Consider the following 27,522-nt stretch of genomic DNA (forward strand, 5'->3'; position numbering starts at 1 on the left):
GTTTAATGTCTTAATGTTTCATGAAATCAAGGCAAGGAACAAATAAACAATTTCAAATAAAAAATAAGTCAAGGAATCATTAAGTGTACAAACTTTTATTCAAAGGTTTGATTTATCAAAGTAACCACTCTTTTCTCATATAACAGCCAAACTGTGGGAACCCCTTTGATTCAGAATGCCAGTCAATTTGTGAAAGTCATCAACTCTGTCTCCAGCAAAAGAATCCCAGACCATCACACTTCGTATTCCATGTTTGACAATTGGTGTCACACACTGAGGAACCATCCTTTCACAAACTCAAAGGTGCACCAACACCCTGCATGATGTATCGAAGATTCAAATTTTAATTCATTGGTCCATAAGACTTTTTCCAGTCTGCAGTAGTCCAGAGCCTGAATTTCAACGCTGTATTTTGTTCTTTAAGGAATGGCTTTCTTAATGCTACTTGCCCTGTCAACCCTGATTCTCTTTACAGTAGAAACCAAGACTTGCTTTTTTCAGCCACTGTTAAGCTGTGCTTGAAGCTGCTGTACTGTGAGGCAACTGTCACACATGCTGGTGGCCCTCAGAACTTGTCTTCTAATTGGGCTGTGACTTTGGGTGTGCCACATCTCTGCCTATTAAAGAGTTTCATCCAGTGTTGAATTGCCTTTGGATTGTGTAGGTCACCATACTCACTGACATTTTGATTTATGTTTTAGCAGTTTCTCTTAATTAATGGCCTACACTTCTAGGGGTAACAATGCTCTGTCTCATTTCATTTGTTAACTGCCATTTTCTTGCCCTTATCACTGGAATTTATAATTTTCTACAGTGTAATATTGTCCAAGTAGAACTTCAGAGGGTGTAGAAACACAGTCTGTTCCAACTCTGCTTTAAGACAAACAGGGTTTTAAGTAATCAACAGAAGCTGGGACACCTGTGCAGACTGTTTACTTCAACTTGCGAGGCTTAATTTACTTTAATTGCTGCAGAACATCTGTAGGTTGTAACCTATTAGTTGTTCCCTGAAGAAGGCCCATTTTTAATATTCTTCCTTATTTTCTCTGCTTTTGCTAACCTAAATTTTAAATTCAAATCTCTGGCAGTTTACTGCTCACTTTTTCACCATTTTAGGCCATTCATTGCATTTTGACTGATTAAATTTGAAAAAAAAACTAGAAAAACTGAGGTGTTCTAAAATTTTTGACTGGTAGTATAGTTGGACAATTAACTACAAACCTGCACCAATCTCTGTCCTCTTTGTGCTACTAATCCTAAGCAGTGTAGCACTTATCTTTACATTGAGTGTGTTATTTAAAATAAACAGATTGAATTCTTATGTTATTTGTCTATAATGCAGAGTATAAAGTACATGTGAAAAGACAATTTCCCCTCGAGGATTAGCAAAGTATATCAGATAAAATCAAATCAAAATCATACAATTATTTAAAAAGAACAAAGAATTAATATGTATGCATAAATATTCAATTGTGAGGATCTGTACAGCACCATCTACAACCTGAAATTAATACAGTGTGTTCAGAAAATAAACAGATGAATAAATAATTGTTTTGCGGTTCATCAGTTTATTACAAAATTTAAATCTCAATTGTCATATATCATTTCTAGGCACTTACAGCATAATAATGCCAATTTCTGCTCTGCTGTACTGATGCTTAGCTTTTCTGTGGTCACAGTAAAAAGAAATCACTGCACAGGCCAAAGGTTCATCCATCCTTGGAGAAATGGAGATCAGCTAGAGTAATAAGTCAGAAAGTCTGTGATTCCGCTGATTAATGCAGAATTCACTGTCAATGAACCATATTGTAAAAGCTACAGAAAATCAATAAGTATTGAACGCACAATAAAACTACTACATGGTATAGTCATTAATACTTCGCAAGAGTGAGCAAGGAATCAGACAGTGGAGCAATGGAATGGATTAGTTTATTATCAAATACAATTAATACCCTGCGCGGCTTGTACTGAATTACACTTATCTATTTGAAAAAGGCTTGCAGAAGCTAGTAATCTACTCAATAATGAGAATAAAGGCATATTTGTCATTTACTTAAATATACCTAATTTTAATATTGCTTATTTTTTACATGTGTTAATTGCCATGATTTATTCCATCTGTTTTCCAAACCAGCTTTTCCATGATAGCAATGCTGGTTACAATGCAGGGAAATGATCCAGAATAGGACATCAGTTCATCAATGGGCACAGTAATGCATATACAAACATGTACACGCAGATTGGTTTATCTCATACATTTAGTGAATGTATTTAGTGAATATTTCTTTTGTCAATGTGAGTTTTCCTTCATTTTGTCAGTTTTTTTCTGTTATGTTCCCCAAATGTGTTTTTGTTAATTAGTGATTCCTAATTGGCACCTTGTGAGTGTGTAGGTGAACAGTATGTTGTTAAGATGGAATGGCACCCCATCTACAGCTGATTTTTCATTTGTGCCCATTGCTACTGGGACAGCCTCAAGCCATGTGACCCTGAATTGCTATAAGCTATGCAGGTTAAGAAAATGGATGAATGGGTGGTTTGAGAATGTTCAGTTATCATTTCAGTTTTATAACAGTATGTCATTGTTCTAATTTTAATCAATAGTCACAACCTACTCATTATTAACTTGGATGAGAAAGATGACACTTGAGACAGCAGCGGGTGCAAGAATGAAAAACACCCCCACATGGGGACAATACCGCGTCACTAAACAAACAAACAACCTTTATATTATTTAGTATCTTTCTACAGCAAAACCATGCAAATTTAGCACAGATGTTTACATTTCTTTTTACATTTTCATTTTATTTAATTGGGTAGAAGCAGCTGAAATAACTTTCTTAGGGTCAAATTCTCTTTTTGTGACCACAATATAAACATGTTGTGCATTTCCAACTAATAATACAGAATAAACAACTGCAAGACAGCAAGACAGCAGGACATAAATGTTTACATATAAAAACAAAAGTGAAACTTCTAATTAAAACTTTATGAAAACCACATGTACACAAGTCTGTGGTCTGATTTGCTTTCCAACTGTGAAATCTTTTAGGCAAATTTGAGACTGTCAGAAAAAAGAAAGTGTGATCAATGAGGAGGGAGTTATCACATTTGACATTTGGACAGATGAATTCACAAGCAAGTGCTGAAGGAAATCTGTGGTCTCACTCAGGTTTCCTAACCAAGGAAACAGCATAATAATAAAAAAAACACTTATTAGTAATGTGTTTGAAGGAAAAAAGAACTAGGGAAATGTAGTGACAAGCACTTGATTTATAAAGTTGTCTTATTGTACATACATACATCCTCAAAGAAGCTTAATGCACTTCTGAGTTGCAGTGGTTAGAGAGCCTATCCTAGTGCCACTGGGCCCAAGGTGGGAAATGACTTTGGACAGGATGATAATTTATTGTAGGGTATTGAATTAGGACACCAGGATAAAGAATCCTGAATGGTAGATTAGAAACTATAAGCAAATCCTGACTACACCCATCAGCCTAACACACACTTTGCTATTCAGATGTTTATGATTTACTAGTTAGATAATTAGGGTTTAAAACAGCAGAAAAACAAAAATGTGACTGAACACTACAAAAGCATTAAGAAACAGCACATTAAATGCAGGACCTAAAAGTATAAAGAAATTAATCACATGTTGGTTTTCTCCACTTACCTGCCTTCTTCAAGTAAAAATCATTAACTTCACATATGCCTACTATCTGTTCTTTTCTAACTATGTTTAGCCATTATTATTGTAAAGTGCTTTGAGCTACCTTCTTCATGCATGAAAATGTGTTATATACTGTAAATAATGTTGTTTGAGACCCCAAAACCCTGAATTCGCTTAGGCATTTTTGAGAATGTTATGTTACGCTAAAATGATACATAAGAGTGGAAACAATTCTAAAACAATCTAATGATCTGTAGTGCCATTTTGAACCTAATGCTTCACATTTTGGGCATCTGAATATTGACACTACACAAGAATTTTCAGTCTAGAGTTCAGTTTAGAGATATGGAATTGTGTTAAAGAAATTTACAGAACAAAAAACACTGGAATTATGTATTGTATATGTGTGTGTGTGTGTTGTGCATGCGTGCATGCGTGTGTGTGTGTGTGTGTGTGTGTGTGTGTGTGTGTTTGTGTGTCTGTGTATGTATGGTTCACTCCACATCTCACAGTAGATAAATGTATTCTGTGTGTCACATACTGGCCACAAGTGTGAGACTACATTATTATATCTAGTAAAAATCAATGAAATAGCTTTGAGGATCTCCCTTGAGGGTGTTTGTAGAGGACAAAGATACAGTTACACAAATTAAATGGTTGTCAGGTTATATTTAGGATTAACTTTTGTTCCTATTGGCTAGGTTTGTTGCTTTAATATTAACACTGAATATATAGACTAGATTTTTTTACATTATTTAATATTTTTTTAAAGGTAGTTCTTAACCCTAGTCCTTCTCACTTGTGGGGAACTAATTCATTTCAGTTAATGTACTTTGCTGAAACAATGGCCTATTTCTGTTTTACTACTTGGTAAATGCTTCTTTACTAAAGGAGAATACAGTATATGCCATAACATCCAAATTTCCAATCCAATAGAAATTTTCAAATTGCAGGCATTTAAAGACATAACATTATGGCCAGTACTAGGTGGATATAAATATCTTTAGCATGTTCAATTAAAATAATGAAAAATATTTGAATAATACTATATTTGCAACCCAAAGTAAGTTAAAAAGATAAACTGCCATAGATAAATCTTGTAAAACAAATATATGTTACTTTGAATTACTGCAGTGCACTCTAAATTGTGTATAATTTGTTATTGGGTATATAATTTGTTTCTTCTAGGTTATGACAAATGTGTTTTGAGATTTTTCAGGCTGGGAAGACAGAAGTTTTGAGTTCAGGTAGTTAAACGTATTAATCATGGTGCTGGAGAGTGGCGTCGTGTTGAATGATGACTAGCACATGCAAGTAGTAGTTTCACTGTACTCTGTACATGTGACATTACTGACCCTATAAACCAATTCATTCTTAATCAAGGTATATTCTCTGCATTTACTTATATGACAGGTTGTTTTTGCTTGCAATATGTACACATTACCACTAACATTACATAGATTGATATGCAGTAAGTTTCCATTTAAATCTTTACTGATTTGTAAAATGAATATGTTCATTTCTTTTGATCGAAGTTTCAGACTGTGTTTTGTTGAGCAGTATGCATTCTAGCTAGTCACAAGAAAGAGTAAAACATATTTGTTTTGTAAGATTTATTTATATCACTTTTATCTTTTGACCTTACTTTGGGTTGCAGATTTTGCTGTTATTTTGAAAATGATTTAATTATGACTAGACTAGACATTAAGCCCGTTACAATAACGGGCGCTACAACAGTATTGCATAAACATTAGTAGGAATAGTCTATATTAAATGGCAAGAGACCTTGACCTCATTCTGTTTCTTGTCTTAATTTTTTTTTTGTCAAAAATATTTTTGCAAGAAGCCTAAAGTAAAATAATAATAAAAATAAAATAGAAACGTATGACAATACAGTAAGTATAATTAATATTGCCTTAGTGTAAACCTTTGTAACAACCTGTAAGACACAATATCTGAAGAAGATATTTAGGAAAAATGTTCTATTTTTTTACCTCATGAAATTTTTCTATAAAATTTAATTGTAGACAACATTTCTTGTAAACATTCTGTCTGAGTTTGGCAAGAGTTTGCCTTGTTCAGGACCATCTACAACCTTGACAACAACATCTGGAAAACTTCTAACTCTTGATAATGCAACATATAACTGACCGTGGCTGAATACTGGTTCTGGCAAGTTTTTGTAAGGTTTGCTCTTCTGAGTCTCTCTCTTTTAGCGTTTTTCTGACGCTCATTTTCTTTTTCTTCAATCGATCTATTTGTTCGTATTTTTTTTTTGTCTTTCAGCCTTTCTTTTGTTGATGTTTACTTGTTGAGCTGACCGTTCTTCCAGGAGATGTTACTTAGGATTTGATTGTCTGTGTCTTTTGTCCTACTTGATGTGTCCTTTTTTTTGGGTGGCACGTTGTTAGTAGATATGTCCGTAATATTTTCTCTTACAGTAATACTGGCTTGTATGTGGCTGTAATATGCATCAATGTATTGTGTGTCTTTAAATTTCTCTCGCAGTAATACTGGTTTGTATTTCCGTAAAATGGCTGTAATTTTCTCTGACAGTAATACTGGTTTTGATGTCCGTAATATGACTTTAATTTTCTGTCACAACAGTGGTCAATCAGCAGAGTGTTCCCAGCAAATGATGTAATGTGTGGCGTGCAGTTGATAATTGTGACTGTGTCGTCTCCCCAGCAAGTATTTTAATCTGTGCTGGCGTATAGCTGATTATTGTATATGTGGCGTCTCCCCAGCAACGGATTTTATGTGCGCGGCCGCCGACCACCTAATCAGCACTCTCCCCAGCAATGATGTCTTTTATTTGCTTATAATGCGCTGCTGCGGCAAGGCCATTCGCTGTGTGCCCAGCTTCGAGTGTGTGTGCTTTATTTGCTTATTATGCGCTGCCTTGGATAGGCCATTCACTGTGTGCCCAGCTTCGAGTGTGTGTGCGACCAAGGTGCTGTGCGCATGGTCGGGGCACGGTGCGATGTGCGTTGCGGCCCCGCGCATGCGCACTTCACCAGAAGATTACTATTAAAGAGGATATGTGTGTTCTTTGTTTTTATATTGACATTTTGAAGTATTTTAAGTGCAAGTTGAAGTTCTGAAACAGTAGTATCCACAGATTAAATGCTCCATACATGTCTAGATTCTATTAGCATCAGCACATCTCTTTTCTATGAGATGTCATGTTGCCATCACAAACAGTCACACAGCTCACTGCCCTGCACTTGAACAATCAGTTGCATTCTTTTAAACATAGTGAAGTATATTTTTTTAAGTTTATTTATTCTCTTCATCTAAACTGTGTTACGCCTTTTGTCAAAAAGAATCTCACTAAGCATGTCTGTTCTTCAACCTCAGCTAACATGATGTCTCAAGTTTTTCTTTGATCTCTGCCATCACACAAGACCCATTCTACTGTTGATTGTCATCATTTACTTTATATGCTGACTCCCTACTTAAACAGGAAGTTTTTGAAAATTTTGATTGGCCTAGGATTACATCAAGGTCTTAGCATGCCTCTTTCAGTTTTATTCCTGAAAAATTGATATCTTGCAATTTCTCTGTCTCACCATATTTTTTTTGGTCCTCCAACTAACCAAATCACCTTGTCAGATGTAACCTTAAACACCATTACCAGTATTATCACAGCATTGTCCTAGTTGCCCCAATGACAAGTGTGTGTGTAGAGGCCTTGAAGTTACTGATGAATACATGTAAACTTTCACTAAATCGTTTATGCAGTGACCAATTCTATAAGTCACATGAACAACATTGCTGCTATAACACATCAAAGAAGTCACTGAAAGGAAACTGTGCAAGGCCTTCCCTAGAAAAGATGTAATCTGGATGGAAGCATATATTACTCTGAAACCTGTATATACCTTTCAGCAGTGATGGTGCCTTTCAAGATGTGCAAGCTGCCAATTAAATAGGCACTAATGCACCCCCATACCATTAGAGATGGCAGGCTTTTGAACTGTGCACTGATAACAAGCTGGATGGTCCCTGCCCTTTTTAGTCCATAGGATGCAGCGTCAATGTTTTCCAATAGGAATTACAAATTTCGATTCATCTGACCACATAACAGTTTTCCACTTTGCCTCAGTCAATTTTAAATTAACTTTGGCCCAGTGAAGACAGCAGCTTTTCTGGACCATGTTCACATATGGCTTCTCCTTTGCATGATAGAGCTTGCATTTGTGGATGGCATAGCAAACTGTGTTCACAGGCAATGATTTCTGGAAGTGTTCCTGAACCCATGCAGTGATTTCCATGACAGAATCATACGTGTTTTTAATGCAGTGCTGCTTGAGTGCCCAAAGATCACGGGCATCCAATTTTGTTTTTTGTCCTTGTCTCTTCTCCAGATTCTCAGAATCTTTTGATGATATCATGTGCTGTAGATGATGAGATTTTCAAAGTCTTCGCATTTTTACGTTGAGGAACATTATTTTGAAATTGTTCCATAATTTATAGATGCATTGTGTTGCACATTGATGAACCTCTGCCCATCTTTACTTCTGCAAGACTCTGCTTCTCTAAGATGTTCTTTTTATACCCAGTCATGTTAGTTGCAAAATGTTCCTCCAGCTGTTTGCTTTTACTACCACTTTTCCAGCTTCTTGTTGCCCCATCTCAACTTCTTTAAGATGTGTTGCTCCCATCAAATTCAAAATGAGCTAATATTTTCCATGAAATACAGGTAAAATTCTGTTACAACAAATATCTTTACAACGAAATTTTCATTAGTAACGAAGTATTTTTATGGTCCCGACAGTTTCCCCATATGATGCAAGTCTATAGAAATCTTGTTACTACGAAGAACATTTAGCAGATTCTTTCATTACAACAACGTGCCCAAAAGACCTTGAAATGCCAGAATGAATTACTCCTTTTCCCTTCATTTTAATAGCTCTGTTTTTAAGGATTCAGTCCTCTGAATTGATTTGTTTCTTCATTAAATGGCAGTCAAACAGAAATGAGATGTGAAAGGAGCCAAGAGATGACCAGCTAAATTGGGGCTTCAAACTCCAGTCAATCTCAATCCAACCAGTTTCTTAATAAGAAGCAAATTCCTACTGTTAATTAAAACCTTTATTGAATATCATGACTTGTTGCTGCCCTCATTCTGCCATAGCAGACTGTTGATTTTCTGCTTTTTCTAAGACCAGTGTCAAGATGTTTTGGTGACCTGAGCAGGCCAACATTTTCAGGTTAGCTGGTCATGTGGCGGCTTGTTTTGTGTTTCATTATTGTTTAGCTGCTAATTAAGGAAAAAGAAACAATTAAGCGGTCTGAGTTACGTTAATTAAAACTAATCACACCATGTTAACCAGCAGCAAAAATGGCTCACTAATTAAGAAGATGGTTAGAATGAAAACCTGCAGCCACTGCAGCCCACAAGGACCAGAGTTGAACACCCCTGATATATAGCATAGAACAAGAAACAATCAGTCTGTACAAGTAACTGAGCTGTTGGTGGTCAGTAACATTGCTTCATGTAATTCACAATTATTTCTGCAAATTATTTAAAACCACTAGGTGAATCAGCTGAAATAATCATTTACTATTAGTGAACTGATTCATTTGATTCACTAAAGTAAATGTAGTTCTCCCTGTTATTGATGTGCATTTTATGAATATGCAGTATCTTTATAATAAATGAAAATATAGCTGTAGTCACAGTATGTGACTGCATTTTAAACTGCTACTAAAGACACACACAATAATTTGAAGACAAATCAATCAAGGGCATTATAGTTATTTTTTAGTGCACCAATACTCCAATACACCAATCTTGTAATTCATGTTCAGATTCAACGATTTTAAACAAAATGCAGAAATGATGAAACAGAAAAACGAAATTGTGAAGTAAAAAATATTTTTTTCTGCAGTTAACTGATATATCAGTAGATTAACTCATTGTTAAACAAAGTCTTACATCTCTAACCTTCTTTGTAATTTTTCAGTATTGAAAGAACCTTTAACAATATTTTCAATTAACTCTAACGTCGTGTTATGAAGTGTATTTTATTAAAATTACTTCAAGACAAATAAAAGGATGGCTAGCTTTACAAACACTATGCAGTTGTTGTTTAAAATACTCAACTTTGCAGTTTCTGCTGCTATAACATTTTTGGCTTTTTATCATTGTAACGTTCAATACATTTATATTGAATACCTGCTAAGGCATTCTGCAGCCTTATCATGAAGATAGTTTTTCTCTCTGTCTCAATATCAACACTTTCTTATTTGAATAGCACTACACACATTATCTGTTTTGTATTCTCAAGGACTACATAGTATTCAACAGTAAAACAAACAAGTTTAAAATTATTATTTTGTTGAAAGCTCACTAACAGATGTATCTGCAGTGGGAGCTTCACTAAATGAAACAGAGAAATCTTAATGAGAGTAAAGCTGGTTTTGGCATGCTCACCTAAAGACTGCTACCGTATGTTTCTTCAGTTCTAAAATTACTTACTACTTTACAGAGACAAATATTTTAGACTGTATACAAATTCTAATGTGGATAATCCAATGTGTGTTTGGTGTTTGGCTACCATAAATAGAAAGGGCATCAGTTGCATCAGGATGCAAAAGATCCCAGAGGAAGGCAACTGTGGCACAAGAACACCTCTTTCCTTTCAGTGTCCCAATGGAAATTCTGTGCTGAATCATGTGGGTAATTTGGTGTCTGTTTTATATGCTATTATACCTGCTGTCTCACAGCTCCAGAGGCTTGAGGTTGATATCCGGTCTAGCTACTGTGTGTAGTTTGCACGCACTCCCTGTGCTCATGTGATTTTTTTCCAGGTATACCAGATTTCTATCTGATCTCGAATACATACATGTTAGGGGAATTGGTGACTCTAAATTGGCCCAGTGTGACTGATTATTGGTATTATAAGCGTTTGTGCCGAGTGGAGGACTGGCTTCTTATCCAGACAAGTTTCTGCTTATGTGTGTTATTTAATATGCTGCTCCTTGTGACCATATAACACGATCAAGTGAGTTAAGAATACGGGTGAATGAATGAAACTTCTAAATGTGTAATTTTTTATTTTACTGACTTTCAATATATTTGGGAATTCATTTAGTCTTTTCCCTAAACATTTGGGATATACTTTAAAATGCAGTAAAAAGAAGCAGCATTTATTTTTGCTAATCAGATGTAATTAATCAATCAGTGAATCCATTATTTTTATATACCTTTCAATTTAAGCAGTGTCACAGATCTATTTACAAAATAATTTACAAGATCACATTGCATTCAATGCTGTTGACACTAGACATAAACAGTTTACTGTTTTTGCTTTTTTTGAGCACTAATAACTTTAACTGTAGACGGTTAGTAGATCGCATCAGGGATTATAGACCACAATTGATTCTTTAATACTCACTCATAATAGATAAAGAGAGCGTTAGAGATTGGGAGCATGCACGTTACTGTACCCAACACACAACAAACCACCTCAGGATCCCAAATTAGGACCCGAGCGCAGCCGTGCAACAGGTGACACCTCAGCTCCATACTAGTTTGAATAGACATGCAAGTTAGGTGAATTGATAAGGCCATATTGTGTGTGTGTGTGTTTTCACTCTGCGATGGATGGGTTTGTTCCTGCCTTGTGCCCAATTCTAGCGGGTATAGGCTTCAGCATCCCTCCAAGGTCTTGATTAAATGGGTTAGAAAATGACAAATGACGGTTATATTTGTATATTTGACATTGCTTTTGAGTAGAAGGTTCATTACAATAGTGTCATTTCTATGACAATAGTTTAATGTAAATCTAATCATAGCTTACACAGTACAAATATTGTCATATTAATAAAAATCACTTTATTATTGTACGGTGCTCTTCACTGAAGTATTATCATATGTAAATTTTGGCTTTAGCATTTGGGTTTATCTCTGTAATGTAGTGGCATTAATTCAGTTTCTTCTTCATTTTTTTTTTTCTGATTGGCACATTTTTCATTGTCATTTGACCAGACATATAAGAGCTTGCAAAGATTGTGCATATTTGTTTTAGATTTAATGATTCACTGTAATTTTCATGATGTGATGAGGTATGCATTTGTATAATGCATTTTCTGCATGTGAGACATGGAGGGCATATTAATCACTGCTGATGTCTTAATTCCTATGCTTATCACTTGCTACACGTTTTCAATATGGAAACCTTGTTTGAATCAGTAAGTGAAATGTTTGGAGCTCATGTGGATACGTGATCATCTCCGTGGTAGTGTGAATAATCATCTTACTGTCTTCCTTTGTGTCAATTGCAGTCCCAGCGGCTGTAGCTCTAAATACAGAGAAGGCTTCATGCTGGAGCCTCTCCAGTGGTCGTTGTGATTCAGAGCATAACTGCCTGCGCCTTCCATAGCATCTGTGTAAAACTTGCAGGAGGTGCCTGGAAATCTTTGTTCTGGGAAGAGAAGCTGCTACCTCAACCTATCTGTGCTTTTCACCTGTCTGCCTTGAAGAGCAGAGTCACTTAATAAAGGTCTAAAGATTCACAGAGAAAGGCTTGTACTTAGAGGGACGTTCTCTGTTCTCATTAAGAGCAAAGGAAGGGAAAAAGCCTTAGAAAAGGAAAGAAGGCAGTGCTCCAGTACACAGCTAGAGACATGCTGCAATAGTAGAAATGAGACTAGGTTGCACTGCACTTTGAAAGGAACTAAAATGGAATGCAGTGCCCTGCTTGATCACCATGTTGGCACTGGTAAGTCACTATAGAATGGTAATTTGCGGGGAGTTGGGGAATGTGTTAACTATTTTGTATATTTTTTGTGATTGCTTACAGAAAATTGTTGATCTTTTTTCTCTATGCTTGTTTAAAAAGCTGTTAAAATTCCATTTTCCTTAAGATCTTGTTCAAGTTTAAAGTTACTGCCTTGTTTCCAAAAGTCTAGTGACATCAGTATGATACCAAAAACAGGCAAAAAAAGACATTCATAGAAAACAATGCAGTAAATGCAATATGTACAGTATAAGAACACACATCAGGTCTGTTTATGTACATGCTGTAGGAAGTAGTTTTATGAGCTGTGGATAAAAACTACCTCTGTATCTCGTGGTATGAGTGCTAATGTTCTTGTACCTTGTGGCAGAATGGAGGAGTGAGAAAAGTGAGTGTGCAGGATTAAGTCTTTAATAGTACACTTTGCTTTTCCATGGTAGTCTTTGTTATATACATCCTGAACAGAATACAACTGTATGTCAGTAATACACTGTGTTGACTTCACCACCCCTATAGTTCTTTGCATTCCTGAGCTGAACATTTTCCATATCAGAATGTAATGCCACCAAATGAGGACAGACTCCACTGTGTACATATAAAAATATTAAGCACAGATGGAGGCATCTGGAGTTTCCTTAGACACCAGAGCAAATAAAAGTGTTGGTTGATCTTTCATGACAATAATCATAACCAAAATGTATGTTTCCCACTTCAGTGATGATGACTGAAAGAAATGTAAAATTGCTGATCCTCTCCACAGCATCCTCTTTGTGATAGGAGTATGTTCTCCCTTCCTCTTCCCAAAGTCTGTGACCAAGTTCTTGGTTTTGTCGATGTTAAGGGAGAGCCTGTTGACCCACAACCACAATTTCAGAAGGGAAATCTCTGGTAAAATATTAGAACATTTTCGATTCACCCTGACAAAGCACACCAAACCTATTCACCTATTGCTTGGAAAATGGAGCTATGCTTTGCCACATAGTCATAGATGAGTCCCAGCCCAGTCGCTCTCTGTGCAGATTAGGCATTTTATTCCAGTTTCTTGCTGAGTTTTTCTCCAGATGCTTCTGTTTCCTCCCAGCTCCATTTCAAGTGAATATAGCGTGTTTGTGTGAGATTTTTCTCTAAGATGTACTGGTGTCCTGTCCAGGGCTGATTCCTGCTGAGACTATGAGCATCAGAAAAAATTTTGATTAGAACAGACCATTCCGAACAAAAAAGTTTGCTAATACTATTCAACTAATATCTCTAAAATAACATCAAGTCAAATGTTGAGTACTATTATCTACCACATTATTTAGTAACTTATTCCAAGTATGTCTATGTTTCTCTGTGTGAAGAAATTTTTTCAAAAGTTTTTGTTAAATTTACACTTAACAAATTGCCTTTTTGTGTTGCTGTTAAATAAGTCATTTTGACCAACAGCTGGTATCTAACTTAATAATGTTCTGATAACTTAAATGTTTAAATAATGTCATATTTAAACTCCCATTTGTTTGAACTGAAATGGTTAAACACCTTAAATTTTTCCTCATAGCTCATACCTGTCAGTCATGGAATCAGCCCAGTTACTCTACTCTGGATATGCTCTAGCACTTCTATATATTCTCTGTAGCATGGAGAGCAAAGCTGCACACAGTATGGCAGATGAAACCTCATTAGTGTGTTATATAGCTTAAGCATAACCTTGCTTAACTTGTATTCCACACATCATGCTTTATAATCTAATGTCTTATTAGCCTTCTTGTTTGGTTCTGCCCACTGTCTAGATGTAGAAAATTAAGACTCCACTATGGGTATTTGTATAGTGTTCTTTCACATTTCAAGCCACCAATTTTGTATTCAAACTGAACATTATTATTTCCTTTGCATAATATTTCACATTTATTTAAATTAAATTACATCTTCCACAAATCTGAATTATTTTGTGGTCACATTGTTATGATTCTGCTGATTCTAGATTATCTGTTGTTCTGTCTAGTTGTATATCATCTACACATTTGTCATCTTGTTAGTTATATTTTTATCTAAGTCATTTATATAAATTAGATCATCAGTATCCCCAGAACAGATATCTGAAGGACACTCCTTTTAATAATAGCATAATTTTGATAAAAGTTCTGTGCTCCATTATGCTTTGGTTCCTGTCTTTAAGAAAATTTGGCTCTCATCTACACACTGTTCCTTGATCTTCAAGTTTATTTAGTTTAATCACAAGCCTCTCAGTAGGTACTTTGTCATAAGCCTTGTGAAAATCAAGATGAGTAATTCCTGTGTATACATCTCATTTCTCATCCATTTTATTTTTTCTTTAACCATATTTACAACTAAAATACTGAAATCGATGGGTGGATAAATGAGTTTTGAAAATGTATGGAAAAATCTGGCTCTAGTACCTCAGAGCACATTTCTCTTTTGTTCTTTTTTACTTAACATTGCACTAATGAATTGATTGATTTTGGCATATACTCCACAGGCGCCAATGATGGCTAGAGAATTCTTATAGATAGATAGAGAGAGAGAGAAATAGATAGATAGATAGATAGATAGTAGATAGATAGATAGATAGATAGATAGATAGATAGATAGATAGATAGAGAGAGAGAGAGAGAGAGAAATAGATAGATAGATAGATAGATAGATAGATAGATAGATAGATAGATAGATAGATAGATAGATAGATAGTTTTTCACACCACTGTATCTATCTATCTATCTATCTATTTGCCCCTTCCTGAGTTTCTTATTCTTTTGCATGTTTGTCACACAAAATGTTTCTGATCATCAAACACATTTAACCATTAGTCAAATATAACACAAGTAAACACAAAATGCAGTTTTTAAATGATGATTTTTATTATTTAGGGAGAAAAAAAATCCAAACCTACATGGCTCTGTGTGAAAAAGTAATTGCCCCCTGTTAAAAATAACCTAACTGTGGTGTATCACACCTGAGTTCAATTTCCGTAGCCACCCCAGGCCTGATTACTGCCACACCTGTTTCAATCAAGAAATCACTTAAATAGGAGCTGCCTGACACAGAGAAGTAGACCTAAAGCACCTCAAAAGCTAGACATCATGCCAAGATCCAAAGAAATTCAGGAACAAATGAGAACAGAAGTAATTGAGATCTATCAGTCTGGTAAAGGTTATAAAGCCATTTCTAAAGCTTTGGGACTCCAGCGAACCACAGTGAGAGCCGTTATCCACAAATGGCAAAAACATGGAACAGTGGTGAACCTTCCCAGTGGCGGCTGACCAAAATTACCCCAAGAGCGCAGAGACGACTCATCCGAGAGGTCACAAAGACCCCAGGACAACGTCTAAAGAACTGCAGGCCTCACTTGCCTCAATTAAGGTCAGTGTTCACGACTCCACCATAAGAAAGAGACTGGGCAAAAACGGCCTGCATGGCAGATTTCCAAGACGCAAACCACTGTTAAGCAAAAAGAACATTAGGGCTCGTCTAAATTTTGCTAAGAAACATCTCAATGAGACTTTTGGGAAAATACCTTGTGGACTGATGAGACAAAAGTTGAACTTTTTGGAAGGCAAATGTCCCGTTACATCTGGCGTAAAAGGAACACAGCATTTCAGAAAAAGAACATCATACCAACAGTAAAATATGGTGGTGGTAGTGTGATGGTCTGGGGTTGTTTTGCTGCTTCAGGACCTGGAAAGCTTGCTGTGATAGATGGAACCATGAATTCTACTGTCTACCAAATAATCCTGAAGGAGAATGTCCGGCCATCTGTTTGTCAACTGAAGCTGAAGCGATCTTGGTGCTGCAACAGGACAATGACCCAAAACACACCAGCAAATCCACCTCTGAATGGCTGAAGAAAAACAAAATGAAGACTTTGGAGTGGCCTAGTCAAAGTCCTGACCTGAATCCAATTGAGATGCTATGGCATGACCTTAAAAAAGCGGTTCATGCTAGAAAACCCTCAAATAAAGCTGAATTACAACAATTCTGCAAAGATGAGTGGGCCAAAATTCCTCCAGAGCGCTTTAAAAGACTCATTGCAAGTTATCGCAACACTTGATTGCAGTTATTGCTGCTAAGGGTGGCCCAACCAGTTAATAGGTTCAGGGGGCAATTACTTTTTCACACAGGGTCATGTAGGTTTGGATTTTTTTTTCTCCCTAAATAATAAAAATCATCATTTAAAAACTGCATTTTATGTTTACTTGTGTTATATTTGACTAATGGTTAAATGTGTTTGATGATCAGAAGCATTTTGTGTGACAAACATGCAAAAGAATAAGAAATCAGGAAGGGGGCAAATAGTTTTTCACACCACAGTAGATAGATAGATACTTTATTAATCCCAAGGGAAAATTCTCATACTCCAGCAGCAGCATAATGATAAAGAACAATATTAAATTAAAGAGTTATAATAACGAAGGTATAACCGACAGACCATAACTTAGTATAATGTTAACGTTTAAACCCGGGTGGAATTGAAAAGTCGCATAGTATGGGGGAGGAATGATCTCCTCAGTCTGTCAGTGGAGCAGGATGGTGACAGCAGTCTGTCACTGAAACTGCTCCTCTGTCTGGAGATGATCCTGTTTACTGGATGCAGTGGATTCTGCATGATTGACAGGAGCCTCCTCAGCGCCCATCGCTCTGCCACGGATGCCAAACTGTCCAGCTCCGTGCCTACAATAGAGCCTTCCTTCCTCACTAGTTTGTCCAGGCGTGAGGCATCCCTCTTCTTTATGCTGCCTCCCCAGCACACCACCGTGTAGAACAGGACGCTCGCCACAACCGTCTGATAGAACATCTGAAGCATCTTATTGCAGATGTTGAAGGACGCCAGCCTTCTAAGGAAGTATAGTCGGCTCTGTCCTTTGTTACACAGAGCATCAGTATTGGCAGTCCAGTCCAATTTATCATCCGGCTGCACTCCCAGGTATTTATAGGTCTGTACCCTCTGTACACAGTCACCTCTGATGATCACAGGGTCCATGAGGGGCCTGGTCCTCCTAAAATCCACCACCAGCTCTTTGGTTTTGCTGGTGCTCAGTTGGTGTTATAGTCTCATCTGCTAGAATTTTCAAGCATTTACTGGCCAGCACAAACTGAAGCTAGTCAACATGTTAATGTAGATGTGAATATGGAAACTAGAAAGAAAGGAACTAGTCCATCAAAACTAGCACTAAATGATAACTGTACCTACAGTGTACTGGTGATTGAGATTATTGGGGCCATGAAATGTTATAAATATTTATAAGCAAAGTTGCAAGATTGTGAAAATGTCTGATTTCAGTAAGTGCTGAGGATGTATAACTGAAGATTTAGAAAATGGCTATTATAAGACACAGATCAGAGGGGCTTCTGATGCAAAATATGTGTATCAGTATTTGCAACCATAAACTGGATTAAGTGGATTCAAGAATGCTATTTTGTTTTTTAAGTTAAAAATATCCCATTTTAGGCAATTATGATTTTAATGCCTTTACATGTATTTTTTTAAAATAATGCTTTCGTCCAAAACCTGTTATATATTACAAAGATCCGATTGCTTACTTATATGGACAGCTGGAGCACTGTCAAGTTAAATGACTTTTTGAACCCTGTGCCTTCTTTCCTGATTTACATTCCAGCTTCTTAAGTACTTTATTATTGGCACATTATTAGCCCAATTGCTAATTTATTCATGTATCTCTGTTTTCGGAAAGCTTGGAAAGAATATATTTCATAGGCAGTGTGACAGAAAGAATGTCATTGAAAAGCTATATGAAAGCTGTTTCAGTCGAAATAGCATCAGTGATTGCTAAGAAATGGCAATGTTGTCATTAGATGTAATATTTTACATTAACTCCTTTTGTGTCTGCAACAGAAATTCCAATTTCTACTTCTTAAAACTGTATTAGATTTTTTGCATTTTTGCTATGATCTTAAAGTTTCTCTCAGTTGTCCAGTTAGTCTAATATTGACTGTAATCATGCTTAACAGAAACGTTCACTATATGTGAGTGAAAGATTTGAAGAATTAGAATAAGCAAGATAATCTCCTGGGATGATAACCCGGCAGAACTGAATGATTCATTTTCTCCTTGATCCACCTCTGAACACGCTGCACCAGTCCCCTCCTCCCTGCTGTGCATGACGACGTGTTGAGCAGGCGATGTTTTTTCAGTGTTTTCCCAAAAGCACTCGTGCTCAGTATAGATTGGAGAGAAAAAAAAGAAAAAGAACTAAGGTCATTTAGATTCTGGTTCCTGCAGCGGGAAGGCTGAGCAGGACTCATTGAAGAGGATCAGTTTTGCCATTCATGTACGGTAAGGACTGTGCCAGAAGGGCTGCATTCTTTTCTCTAGAGAAGGCAAGCAGTCAGTCAGCTTTTGCTTTTTTTTTAGCTGGTATCAATCAGTCTTTCAGAGAAATCTGGCCATACAGTGTCTGCCTTGGTTGCTTAAAATTAAAGTATTAGATTTCTGCTTTCTATTGGCCTGTACAATCCAGCAGAAAGGGAACTTTCATTAAGGGCTCTTTAGTGGCTTGCACTGAATCTGCAGGAACTAACTGGTGCATATTTTTGCTGCTTCATGCACAAATTGAGCAGGATGGCTGCTATTTACATAGACCATTAAGTAAAACACTATTCACTTTAGGGTTTCAGTGTGTTGTCATGAGAAAAAAAGGGTTGGCAAGATTTTTGTTGTGTAAAAAATGCCATGCTTTTAGTCCAATAGGAATGAAAACACTGGGATGAAGCTTATTGATCCTTATAGGTACTGAGTATTAAAATGTCAGAGAAAAGCAATTAAAGGACAACTTTAACTTTGTAAAAAGGGCATGTAATATGTAGTCTAACCATTGACAGATTAAAAAACAGAATGCTATTTTTTATGCTCCTTCATTATAGAATTATATGGAACAATATAAGCTAGGAAAGGGGACTATTTGGTGCATGTGTAGTAAACTGCTTACAAGGTCAAATGTTTTGTAAAAATTAGGTTTTTTAGTTTGCTTATTTCTGTCCATTCATCCATTTCTACCCAATTAAGAGTTGCTGTGTGCAAGAAACTATCCTGGTTACATTCACGGCAAGGCAGGAGCCAATTCTGAGTGTTGCAGGCTGAACTTATACATGGACGGTCGATTTAAAGTTACCAGTTAGCCTAACAAGCACCTCTCTAGGATGCAAAAGTAAAGCCAAAGCACCTGCAGTAAAATCCATGCAGACAATGAGAGAATGTGGAAACTCCACAGCGACAGTGATTGGGCAGTTTTGTGGAGCTCTGAAGCACTAACCAATGTGTCAAGATCCTTCCAAATGTATTTATTTGCATCTTAAAATAGGCAAATTATCAAGATTTATTTTAACCAAATGATGAAGTTATTTGGGCATTGTGCTAAAATGGATGTGGTTTCTAACTTTTGCCATGTTCATTCTATGTTCAAGGGTTTCAAATTTCCTTTTGCAATATGGAGGCAAAATAAGTTTGTTACAATTCTGAATGAATTGTTTTCCTCCGATGTATTATTTTCTTGACCACAGTTCTGTTATTGGTTTATGCAAAGCAAATGCTTTGCGCCCTAGAGGTTTTGTACGTTTTTTCTTTGGTTGTTAGCTTCTTTCAGACCACTTTAGTTGTGACCTTCAAACTTCATGATTAATTTGGGAGAATGGAAACAAATTCAGTTTCTAAAAAGAAAGTGGTTTTGGTAAACACTACGTTAACCATACTCATTGAATTTTAACTAGTACCATTTATAGATTCCAAACTCATTCATTTCTGTTAGCTCATTTTAGAGTGGCTATGCCTGTAATACTTTGTGTAGAAAAAAAAAGATTCCAGAAATTATTTTACCATTTGTTTAGAGCCATCTGAATGAAGAAACAGAAAGAAACTTCCAGCCATTTTCCAAACCCAGCTTTTCCATTACAGGATTTCAGATAGAAAGAAGTTATCCCAGAAGATGAAAACAGAATAAGCTGAATCTGTAACAGAGGCCAAGTTATTATTCACACTATAACATACAGTTACTGTTGGCAAATGCCTCTATGCATATATCACTTTAATGAAAGTTATGTTAACATTGTGTATCTAATAGACTTCTTTTGTCTTTTTATTCATTCAATTATTCTTTTCCAGACTTGCTTATTCTAATACATCACTATAGACAGGAGAAGGCTATTCCAGTTTTAAGGCAGATTATAAGATTTAAACAAGGCATCAGTTCACTTCTACCAGGCTGATTAGCATAGTATACACATGTTTAGGAGCTGGGGGGCAACTAGAGAAACATAGCTATGATGAGCTGACAGAATTAATATCCTTTTAGCATAATTGTGCCATTGTACTCAAATTAAATGTTTCACAGAGCACCCATAAATCTATAACAATTATTGAACCGGCTTTGCTTGCCTTTGAGCACAATTGTTTTGGGCTGGTATTGTCAGCAGTTTGTCTGTAACTTTTGAATTTTACTGTTTGAATGATATAGTCTGGTCAGTTAGGTAAATGATATATAGCAAAGGGGACAAGCTATGACTGTTCTCAGTCTAGTAATTGGAACATCTCACTTTCATTTTCCCTTGGTGTTGTGTCGGTTCAATTCAGTGTGAGCAGCAGCCATACTTCTGTATACAGTATGACACTGCAATCAAATCAAATGATATTGTAACAGGTGAAAAACAGGTTAATTTTAATTAAATATACTGTGTTAAGCATTGTGCAGTCTTGACAGCTCAAAACTAATTATATTAAATTTGTAATGAATAAAAGTAATACTAAAAACTTTAACATGTTCCTATTATAGTATATGTATTATAAAACAGAGAGTGAGTGATATACTTCAGTGACTGAATGACCTCTTTTCCTTCACAATTTTTTGAAATATTAGGAAATGAAACATAAAGCATCTTAGAGTAATGCTTATTTTAAAGCAAACACAAGTGATCTGATGTTAAAAGCTCTTTTTAACAACAGCATCTATATATAAATTTTTTTTCAAGTCTTCAGTTCTTCAATGTGACCAGTTATCGACTGTGGTATTTAACTGTTTATTTGGTGCATACTTTGTTACTGACTGAAACTGCATTATGGCACTACCATTTTACAACTCCTTTTTCCTTAACTTCAATGTAAGCCTCCTGATAAAATGAAAAGGCACATACAGCCTAGCTGCGACCAACAGAAATGGTCTCTCCGGCCTACATACTCACACTAACGCACAGAAGCAGAAACATCTACATCATGCCAGACCAACCAGCACAGGCAAGATACCTTAGAACGACAAAGAAAACGTATTACAAACCACATAGCAACATTTTCCAAAGATCAGCAGCAGCAGGTCTTGCACCTAGACAGTGAATGAAAAACAAATTACACACACAACCTTTATGAAGAGCAGCGGCAAACTGCCAGACAACAAGAAACATTATGACGTAAAAACTACAGGGATTCCATAACAGTGACAACTTAAAGCAAGATATTCACTTTATATTACAGCCTAAGCAATTCCCCATTTGTATTGTATTGTATGACTATCACCAAATCACAACGACAAAATGTTTAAAAATGTCAGAGTTTATTTGCCAGGCCCTGTTTTTAACCCATGGCCAGTTGTACACAACATTTTCCAGAGTTACATTGAAACCCGGGTTAAACGTACAGGTACTTGTGGGCTACACACAGGGGAATATTTTCGGTGACAATAACGTTTATGCAACATATCTGATAATTATTATAGACGTCGGTATACTACATTACCTGACGGCCACACTTCACACATACTGACTTACATGTGCCCTGCATTTCCCTTCTTATCCGATATGTTCTGTTAATCTGTTCATGTTACACTTTGTATTGTAAATATTCATGCTGTTGTAAGTGACTATAATAACATCCATACTAATCATGTGACTATTTTAATATTGAGCCCTCTCACAAGTCTCTACTTATTAAAATAATCTCCTTTTTTACTGTAACGTGTGATGTTCTTCTCTCCCTCATCATCATTTCATTAAGCGCTTTTGTTCTTGCGAAATTATAGATAGATAGATAGATAGATAGATAGATAGATAGATAGATAGATAGATAGATAGATAGATACTTTCTTTGTCCATAAGGGGAGATTAATCATTTACAGAAACTCAAAACAAAATATACAAATATTATAAAAAAAACAAACAACAACCCTCCCAATAAACATAACGACTTGTGACTTGTATAATAGAGAGATTCTGCTGTCAATAACATGGTTATAGGTGGTAGTGAAATGGTCATACGTGCTCAGGTTATACCACAGTTTTATATTTAAAGTCATTAACATTTGAATAGACCAGGCCCAGCTTATAGTGTCCATGAATTGAACCAGATGAATGTGTTTCTTTGTTTAAAGTCCCCGGCATTCAGAATGATTTATCCATCCATCCATCCGTCCATCCATTATCCAACCCGCTATATCCTAACTACAGGGTCACGGGGGTTTGCTGGAGCCAACCCAGCCAACACAGAGCAGAAGGCAGGAAAAACCCCGGGCAGGGCGCCAGCCCACCACAGTCAGAATGATTCATTATTACAATATTGGTAACATAATGAAATATTTCTGTTACTGAGTCAGCCAGGATAATGTAACTTATCTCTCTCTCTGAGCAGTAACACTGACAAATTTCAGTCTGCATTGTCTGGATTTTTAATTTAGTTTTAATTGTTTACAATTTGTCATTCATGTAAATCTGAAGCTTTTTCCACTCTGTCCAATGAAACCTGTCCAGCATTAAAATAGTACCTGAAATAAAAGATGTAGGCCAGTTCTCTGCAGTACCCAAAATGTCACAGTACATGTATCCACCACAACTCACAGTGTGATTTAGCAGTTCATACAACTTGTATAAAAGCAGTTGAGCATTTCTCATATTATATGGAATCAGGCCAGGTCTGAATCTTTTGTGCCTTTTATCCTCGCTCCGGATCTTTGTCTCTTCCATTCTCAGAAAAGCTTGTAAATTTTTTCCTTGCTCTGGATTTTCACCTGTTCCATCTTCGGAAAAGCAGCTGCTCTGATAGTAAATTTCACAAAGAGTCTTGATTCAGTCCTAATATCTGCTGCTTTATGAATGGAGAGAAATTTAATTTCTTAGCAAAATCTTCTTAATGCTGCTAGGTTACTTAGTCTACCTTGATCCAAATTTAGTAAAGCTATAAATGAATTATTTTTCACATATCATGGCACACAGCTCTTTTATGATATTGTTGATTCTTGTGAATTGTGGGTATATTTTTGAAAGCTAATATTTTCATAATTATTAACTTGGCCAGTACTAAACTTTCACATTACTGTATTTTTTAGCATTCTATACTTTTCATAACTGATTAGAGTACAGCATAAATTATACATATACTGTATTGATGCTGATGTAATGCTAAAGATATATCTGTCCATAAATCAGCTTAATTCAGGTTCATTGGGGATGAGAGCCTATCCTGGCATCAGCAAATATAAGACAAGTGCCAGAATGGGAATGGGTGACATTCTGTTACAATCATACTTATGTACACATTCAGATATGGCCATTTTAGAGTCCCTGTGTCAATGCTTGTCTTTGGGATGTGTGAAGAAAACAGGAGTACTCAGATAAAACCATATGCAAGCAAATGCAAGTACTGAAATTTTAACCGTGTAAAAAATTACCAATGTTTTCCTAAGCGCCATGGCCCCAGTCCAAAGCTATCTGTAAATTGCATGGTGAATTTGGACCATAGAGCATTAAGTTTATGACTAGACAAGCAGCTTTAAATACAAGGTAGGCATGATACCTCAGACCGGAATATTTGGTGCTCCCAATTAACATGCCTTTCACATCTTTAGGATGTGGGAAATTACTGAAACATTGTAGATTATGCACACTTCAGATTCCAGGAACTGTATCCCACATGATTGGACCCATGAGGCAGCAGTGCTAACCACATTTAATTTATTTTTATTTTTTCTGCTTTTTCATTTTATTATTGGAGTGAGCTATACATTATCTATTATAATGATCATGTTCAAAGTATGCCTTTAAAATAGATGTAAAACCCAACCACCAAGACCTGCTGAAAAACTGCTGACTGTAATTCAGACTGTCATATTCTGGGTGATGCAGCAGCTTATTGTAGGAGAAGTTGTCTCTGAAAATGAGTTTCATGACAGAATACGCTTGAGGACACACAATGCTTTCTTTGGCTTTCACATGCATGACTGGAGTGTCTATGTCAGTTGTACATTTTTATAAATACCTTTTGCCATTACTGCACTGGTACTCTTCTGGACTAAAATGTTTCAGGACTGAAGCAACATTCCTGTCACATGCTGTTACAATACAGCTTTCAGAAATACGTAGGGTGATCCAGAGTGCAAATTGCCTGTAAACCGACCATCAAGTCTTCCTTTCAGTTCAGTGTGCACTACCATTTAATGATTATACCTGTCTCTGATATTTCTTTTTCTGTGGCACAGTAACTGAAGCAAATATAGGAACCATATATTGTTAATGTTATATAATTTATTAAAATCACTGAAAAGCATAGTTTTGACTGGAATAGTTATCAGTACAGTATAAAGGATATTTAACATTGTCAATTGGTTATATGTTTCATGTGAGGTGGCAAAAAGAGAAAGAAGTTATCTATGTCTTTTATAGTGCTAGGACGATAATGTGATATATATTTGTTTTTGAGATCAAGCATTCGGAGTCCAGCCCCAGTGTAATGATTTTGTAGGATAGATGTGATCATTAATACAGAAATAAGTAATGTATTACAACGGCAAGCAGAAATATGCCCAGGGAGTATGAGCTACTGATCTTTCGTAATGCTGGCTGATGCTGGTAGAGTGATTATTGAATTTTGCTTTTTGTATGTGCAGAGTAGTGGATTCGATAATTTAGACAACCCCCAATATTGATTAAAGGAAGAAGATGAAGTGAATGAATAAATGAATGGCCATAGTATGAATCACACCAAGGAGTCCTTTTGGCTTGGAAAAACAAAATCAGCCTTTCACACTTTTCTTTAATATAACGGTAAGTTGAACAATTAGTACTATAATACTGATTGAATTAAATGAAAATTCTTTTATTTTGGCATCTTCTGTAGTCAGCCTAAATGAAGGCTAAAGACTCACTTCCAAATTGTATATCTGGAAGTTCCTCCTAATTTTGACCTTTCAGTTCTGCCCCAGGTAGTATTGTGGCATTTGTTGCTGTCAAGTTAAATATAATTGGGTTGTACATGTTACAAAAATCCATAGTTAAAAGAATTTTTTGTGCACTTTCTAAACTTATTGCACTTTCTAGCTTACCTTAAATTGAAATCTTGTTCTGTTTTCCTGGTCAGAGTTGGCCCTTGCCTTGACAGGCTGTGGGATGGATGGATGAACTCTTGTTTGTGTTTCAATTTGAACATGCTTTTTGATAATGTCTGCTTGAACAATCCTAGACCTTTTATTGCGCTTCCCTCCTATAACATTTGCTGGAACCAAGGAATAAGAAAAGTGAGTCTCCAGTCTTTGTTAATATTATTTGCTTTTCTAAGACAGCATGTATTATGAAAGTTCAGAACAGAATGGACTAAAGAACAGTAATATTTTGAGCCAGCTTTAAACCACTCTGTAATGGTCTGCAGTCCTGAGCTGAATAGGTGCTTTGTAGGGATATATAATGCAGACAGTACAAATGGACTCCACCATGTCTGTAGAAGTTGGTGAGCATAGTTCTTAAGTTCTGAGGAAACAAAGGCATTGGTGAGTCTAAGTTTGGAAAATTAATGAATGAATTAATAATATACAAAAATCTAATAGTATACAATATACAGTGGTGTGAAAAACTATTTGCCCCCTTCCTGATTTCTTATTCTTTTGCATGTTTGTCACACAAAATGTTTCTGATCATCAAACACATTTAACCATTAGTCAAATATAACACAAGTAAATACAAAATGCAGTTTTTAAATGATGGTTTTTATTATTTAGGGAGAAAAGAAATCCAAACCTATATGGCCCTGTGTGAAAAAGTAATTGCCTCCTTCCTGATTTCTTATTCTTTTGCATGTTTGTCACACAAAATGTTTCTGATCATCAAACACATTTAACCATTAGTCAAATATAACACAAGTAAACACAAAATGCAGTTTTTAAATGATGTTTTTTATTATTTAGGGAGAAAAGAAATCCAAACCTACATGGCCCTGTGTGAAAAAGTAATTGCCCCTTGTTAAAAAATAACCTAACTGTGGTGTATCACACCTGAGTTCAATTTCCGTAGCCACCCCCAGGCCTGATTACTTCCACACCTGTTTCAATCAAGAAATCACTTAAATAGGAGCTGCCTGACACAGAGAAGTAGACCAAAAGCACCTCAAAAGCTAGACATCATGCCAAGATCCAAAGAAATTCAGGAACAAATGAGAACAGAAGTAATTGAGATCTATCAGTCTGGTAAAGGTTATAAAGCCATTTCTAAAGCTTTGGGACTCCAGCGAACCACAGTGAGAGCCATTATCCACAAATGGCAAAAACATGGAACAGTGGTGAACCTTCCCAGGAGTGGCCGGCCGACCAAAATTACCCCAAGAGAGCAGAGACGACTCATCCAAGAGGTCACAAAAGATCCCAGGACAACGTCTAAAGAACTGCAGGCCTCAATTGCCTCAGTTAAGGTCAGTGTTCACGACTCCACCATAAGAAAGAGACTGGGCAAAAACGGCCTGCATGGCAGATTTCCAAGACGCAAACCACTGTTAAGCAAAAAGAACATTAGGGCTCGTCTCAATTTTGCTAAGAAACATCTCAATGATTGCCAAGACTTTTGGGAAAATACCTTGTGGACTGATGAGACAAAAGTTGAACTTTTGGAAGGCAAATGTCCCGTTACATCTGGCGTAAAAGGAACACTGCATTTCAGAAAAGAACATCATACCAACAGTAAAATATGGTGGTGGTAGTGTGATGGTCTGGGGTTGTTTTGCTGCTTCAGGACCTGGAAGGCTTGCTGTGATAGATGGAACCATGAATTCTACTGTCTACCAAAAATCCTGAAGGAGAATGTCCGGCCATCTGTTCGTCAACTCAAGCTGAAGCGATCTTGGGTGTTGCAACAGGA

At 36.3% G+C, this 27,522-nt stretch overlaps 1 protein-coding gene across 8 annotated transcripts in view; it reads left to right on the forward strand.

The window, feature by feature from the left end:
- LOC120526114 (protein EFR3 homolog B) overlaps window positions 1-27,522 on the forward strand; it is a 165,947-nt gene that overhangs the window by 10,763 nt on the left and 127,662 nt on the right. Inside the window, exons 1-2 of one of the 8 annotated variants that reach the window (XM_039749045.1) lie at window positions 12,384-12,402; window positions 25,290-25,446. The exons of 3 other annotated variants lie outside the window; for them this stretch is intronic. Coding sequence is in view for 2 of the 5 variants with exons in the window: in XM_039749038.1 (XP_039604972.1) it covers window positions 12,363-12,402 (40 nt within the window). In the remaining 3 variants the exon portion in view is untranslated. Of the gene's footprint in view, window positions 1-12,341; window positions 12,403-18,537; window positions 18,710-25,289; window positions 25,447-27,522 lie in introns of those variants that run through there. 4 more of the 8 variants (XM_039749044.1, XM_039749043.1, XM_039749038.1 and 1 more) reach the window with 4 other exon arrangements.

Source organism: Polypterus senegalus, chromosome 3 (assembly GCF_016835505.1).
Source record: "Polypterus senegalus isolate Bchr_013 chromosome 3, ASM1683550v1, whole genome shotgun sequence".
NCBI lineage: Eukaryota > Metazoa > Chordata > Cladistia > Polypteriformes > Polypteridae > Polypterus > Polypterus senegalus.